Genomic DNA, 5,225 nt, shown 5'->3' on the forward strand with positions numbered 1-5,225 from the left:
CATTTACGTGTTTTGAGTGTAAAAAATATTTGGTTTCTTTTTTTTTTTTAAATTATTATAAAATTTTGTTACAAAGTTTTGGCACAAATATTGATTGTTGTGTCTTGGCTGACAGTCAACGTTCAAATCTATCTCACAGGTGCTAAACGGGATTTGGATCCGAGCGCTGATTCCTGACCAATCATTTCAATTACCAATCGGTGCCCGATCATGTTGGAAAAAAACCACCGGCTCTCGCCAAACTGTTACCATATAGAATTGTCGGTATAGTCACAATACAACACTGTGACAACATGAAAGTGAGCCGTTAATTCGTAGCTCCTGAAAATTCAAGTAAATAATCCAAAATAATCGTTTTTCCTCCAGAAAATTCCAAAACCACGAAGATACCCGAGGGACTAGTCAGACATTGAAAACTACCCCGCGACCTTAAAAATGTAATCCAAAGATATTTTATAGTCCACATAACAAAAAAGTTCCCCCCCCCCATGTCTTTTTTTTTTCATTCCGGCATGAGTTCCACATGAACTAGTTAACGACATGCGTGTATATACGTTCCCCCCCCCCCCTCGACAAACCTATCTCTTTAAGCGTTAACCGTTTTTATAGCTTTGAAACTTTTCACATAAACATGGGCTTTTTCGAATATGAACCTGATAGAAGACATCATGTTCGGATTATGGAAACCGAAAAAAAAATCCGGATTTTTTTTTTCTCGAGGAAAGTCCCGACAGTATTTCCGAGAAATGGGATTTCTCTTTATTATATAGAGCGCTATAAAGTCGACCCGTGATTTTTCAATTGGTTCCGAAAGTTGAACGACCATTTTCTATATATGGATGGGCATTTCCATCGATAAGTTATTTCACTGGGTGTCCCGTAAATTCGTAAATAGTTTAAAAATTCATAAAAATTGGTGCATTTGAATGCGAATTGCGAAAAACAGATATTCCCACGAAGAGGATTTTTTTTGGAGGCAGAAAACAATTAGTTTTGTTTTTCGTAGATAGAGGGCGCCGCACGAAAGCTTGTCACACAATTCTTGATCTTCAATTTCTTCTGCCTCCGAAACGTTCATAAAGCTACAATCCGCGATTCGTGTCTGAGGCAGCCAATGGGGAATCGAGTCACGTCTCAGCCAATACGAAACGCTCAGGACAACATCAAAGTTGGTGCCCGACCGGGCTTCTTCACAGCGAAGCTGATAATAAAAATACTGATCACGTGAGGCAGTGGCGGCATTTTACCATCGATAAATTTAAAATTAATCGCCAGGACCATTTAATTTGACCAAAAAAAAAATGATAACGACAAAAAGAGGAATTTTCCCATACTTTCTCAATTCATACATGCACTTACGCAATTTTACATACATTACTCACTTGTCTTTCTCTTCACCGGGGGTCCCCAAGGGGCCCCAGCCTGTTTGTTGGCTGATGGCTCGCTTTAAGGGCCAGTCACCAGCTGAGGGAAAGCAACTTTTTCGATAGTGCTTTATCAATGCCATCTTCAGCAGAAGGCCTCCGCGCGAAGCTCGTGACGTCGCTGAAGAAGTTATTTCACCTGTAGCCATTGAATATAGCCGGCCGACACATGCGATATCTCTACCTTCTTTTTTGAAGTATATCCAAAGACTACAGGTGAAATGGACTTCTTCAGTGACGTCACGAGCTTCGCGCGGAGAGCTTCTGCTATAGTTGCTGATGGCTTTATTCATCAGTATCAACATCTCACAATGAAAACCTTACGTAAGTCTCGGTCACAGGAAAATTCAGAAATGTTCTATATATTAATCGTACACTTCCAATCAGGGGTTCTTAATCTATGGGTCACGACTAAAACTTGGGTCACGGGGGCTTCCGAGATGGGTCGATGTCAGAATCGAAACAGTCCTAATCCACTAACAGCTGGGAGCTCTGAGCTTTCTTTCTTTTTTGCAAACGTCCGGTCTATCGCCACGGGCAATTTACTACCGATTGAGTTGCGCCGGAAGTGTAAGTGTGTGTATCTAACAGTCTGAATCTATGTCTCGAGAGAAACTTGATTCGCGGGGAGGGGAGATACGTAGTAAAAATCAACTAACAGCCAGGGATTCTTCAGCTATGGGGTCACGACCCAATCCACAGGAGCTTCAGAGATGGGTCGTACGTGTATACGGGGAGGGAGACACATAGGAGGGCTCACGTCCCCCACAACGATAAAAAGGAACTAAGCGGCAGATTTATTGATCGCTTAGGTGACCTATGGCGCCATTCAAAGAGTATTTAAGCGGCCCGTGGCACATTTTTCAGATCACACAAGTAGGCCTGTGGAACATTCACAGATCACACAAGTAGGCCTGTGGAACATTCACAGATCACACAATCTGCTTGAACAATCTGGAACCACGCCAGTAGTCAAGTGATCTGTAAATTCGCAGCGCGTTGCTTAATAGCTTTGGAACTGTGTCACAGAGATCTGTAAATATGCCGTGCGTCACTAGGTCCTAAACCATGAATACATCCCTTCTTTTAGATCATGGCTATTTTCCCAATGATTTGTTGGACCACGGTTTTTTTCCCCGTGAATCCTTTGCCTACGGATATTTTCCGATTATTCCTCAGATAAGTGGTTCTCAAAGTGTACGTCGTTGCACTCAGGGGCTTGGCCAAGCTTTGCCCGGGGTGGGGGGGAATACACCTATCCTTCGGCAACACTTCGATGTCTGAGATGTGAAGCGGGGCTGTATCCGGTCCTCTAATGTTCTATGTCAATGGGTGTCGCTGCGTGCTGTCGATATTGACGTTCTCCTATTCTCAGTGCACCTATTAGGCATACCTGAAGGAATCAGAATTTAACCACCACTGGTCACGACGAATCCAGATTGTGCTACGAGATACCCTCACGATATCCACACAGCAGCTACCTTTCTATAGTAGCAAACCAGACGCACAAGAACCATGATATACAGTCGAATCCCGTTATAACGAACGCCAAGAGACCGGAGGAATCACTTCGTTAAAACGAAATTTCGTTATAAAGGAATTCCAGGTTACCTAGCATTGTTCCTATGTAAACTTATTTGGGGGATTAGAAAACTGTTCGTTAAAACGAGATTTTCGCTATAACGGTATTCGTTAAAACGGGATTCGACTGTAATTTCATAAATCCCCAACGAATCCAATAAAATTGTGAATATCACACGAGAAGGGCATGATCACTTCGAAATGGAAAAATTCCAAATGAAAATTCCGAAGATTCTAGCATCGAAAATTTCGGAAATTTATACGCGGGTTCCGAAAAGAATATAAATTATATTAAATTTTTCAAAGTATTTATAATAATTTTTCAAAATTTTCATCAGTAAAACCGGTTCGAGGAATTGATTTTTTCAAATGGCATTGGAAGTTTTCCAAGGTCTGTGATTATCAGTGTTATATATTCATGAATTCATTGAATGTTTTTAAAAAGTGACGTATTTTTTTTTGAAAATATATATAGTCCGCGAAAACATCTCACCAAATAATCGAATCTCAAAGATTGGGTCGTAGATCGAAGTTCCCTGGGTGAGACTATATCAGTGTTTCTTAACCTTTCTTTACCCGTGGCTCCCTTTGAACCATATTTTTTTCTCGTGGCTCCCCTGTCTTACCCAGGGTCTTCAACTCTCATCTAGAAGCAAGATCCTTTATACTGCGGAGCCACCACACAGAGCCACTGCTTCGGAATGAACATTTATTACGACGACACATAATAATTATCTTGGTTAATAAAAAGGAAAGACAGACATAGAAATTTCGAACCTCACGCTTTCGTGTGCAGTGACTCTCTCTGCTGCTGCTGCTTTTTAGACGGTCGTCTCCAGTACCCGGGATCACGTGACACTCTCGAGGTCGTTGTTGACCCCGACTCTTGAGCGGTCGTCTGCATGAGTCACCACACACTCCCTCCCCAGTGATCACGAGTAGTAAGAGGTGATCGCGTAATGGAGTAGCATCAGTGATCACGAGCACTATAGACGATCTGGAAAGTGAACAGTACGTCCAGAACGAGTGGTTCTGACTTGATCAGCAGAATCAATTGTGAGTCTGTCAGTCGGAACTGCAGTTGGTACGTCTGGAGATACGGGCACCGGCTCCAAAGTCGGATTCGTGAGAAATGCCGGTTTAAGCCGATCGACTGACACTGACACAGTTTTTCCTCTTATGTCCACGTTGAACACTTCGTCGGTCCGGTTGGAATTAGCTCGTGCTTGGAAAAATTCACCAGGTAATCGTAACGTTTCTCCGTATAGTAGTTCTGCAGGTGTGCACCCCAAATCTTGTTTCAGAGAGCACCGAAGACCGAGTAGAACTGTAGGTAATGCTTCAGTTCATTTATGGGTTTGGTTGCATTTCAACGCGGCTTTGAGAGGGCGATGCCATTTTTCCAACATACCGTTTGCTTGTGGATGGTATCCAGTTGTCCTCACCCGTTTTGCTCCGAGGAATTTGGTAAGATCTCGGAATAACTGCGATTCGAATTGACGACCTTGATCAGTTGTTACTGTGAAAGGTGTGCCGTATCGAGGAATCCAGGTGGAAAGAAAAGCTGCAGCTACCGTGGTTGCTGTAATGTCGCGGAGAGGTACCGCTTCTGGCCATCGTGAAAACCGGTCTAACATTGTTAAGCAATACTAATATCCACCAGAAATGGGCAGTGGGCCAATGATATCCGGTTTGTCGGCAAGGATAGCAAGCTGATCTAATGGCTCATTGAAAACCGATAACACTGCTTGAATATTTTGCGGTAAGCGTTGCATCCACATCGCAAGAACTCGTCAGTAACTTTGTTGCTGGAGAGTTCTTTCATCTTTCGCAGCAGTTGACTTGGCTTTTGATCACCCAGCTGTAGCTCGTTCAAAAGTTCCTTGACTTTTTGATGTTCCGTCGCGGCGAACTCCTTTATGAGGCGATCTGACAAGGCTTGATAACGGTTGATTGCCGGAGGATTTAATATCAGATCCGAGACGTAAGACAGGCATTCTCCGTCCAAGGAAGAGACCTCAGGGCTGCATACTTCGTGTCATCATTAGTGATTCCACTTAGTTGAAAAGCACTGTTGAATCCATAGTTGTACATTGGATTCGGAGGTAGTCGAAGTCCAATCCTAGAAACTTGAGCATTTTCTTCCGCTATCGCTCAGCTCCAACGGGAGAGAGAGAAAAAAAAAGAGAAGAGGAGGAGTTCACACAGGGGCAAGAAGAG

At 43.1% G+C, this 5,225-nt stretch overlaps 1 protein-coding gene across 1 annotated transcript; it reads right to left on the minus strand.

Moving 5' to 3' along the window:
• Positions 1 to 3,991: 3,991 nt before the first annotated feature.
• LOC149079882 (uncharacterized) lies at positions 3,992 to 4,642 on the minus strand. The gene is made up of 2 exons (XM_089239940.1): positions 4,417 to 4,642; positions 3,992 to 4,332 (listed from the first exon to the last, which is right to left on the minus strand). The coding sequence occupies exons 1-2, from the start codon at positions 4,640 to 4,642 to the stop codon at positions 3,992 to 3,994; spliced, it is 567 nt and encodes a 188-aa protein (XP_089096066.1).
• Positions 4,643 to 5,225: the final 583 nt, after the last annotated feature.

Source organism: Pholcus phalangioides, unplaced genomic scaffold, assembly GCF_987345545.1.
Source record: "Pholcus phalangioides strain wild (caught in Gottingen) unplaced genomic scaffold, Ppha-v1.0 ptg000012l_1, whole genome shotgun sequence".
In the NCBI taxonomy this organism is placed as follows: domain Eukaryota; kingdom Metazoa; phylum Arthropoda; class Arachnida; order Araneae; family Pholcidae; genus Pholcus; species Pholcus phalangioides.

What these genes read in the sequence shown, in the direction of transcription:
- LOC149079882 (XM_089239940.1), bottom strand. Translation starts at nt 4,642, where the DNA reads ATGTTAGACCGGTTTTCACGATGGCCAGAAGCGGTACCTCTCCGCGAC. An exon ending in ATACCATCCACAAGCAAACG is followed by an intron (nt 4,333 to 4,416) that starts GTATGTTGGAAA and finishes CATTACCTACAG; the next exon opens with TTCTACTCGGTCTTCGGTGC.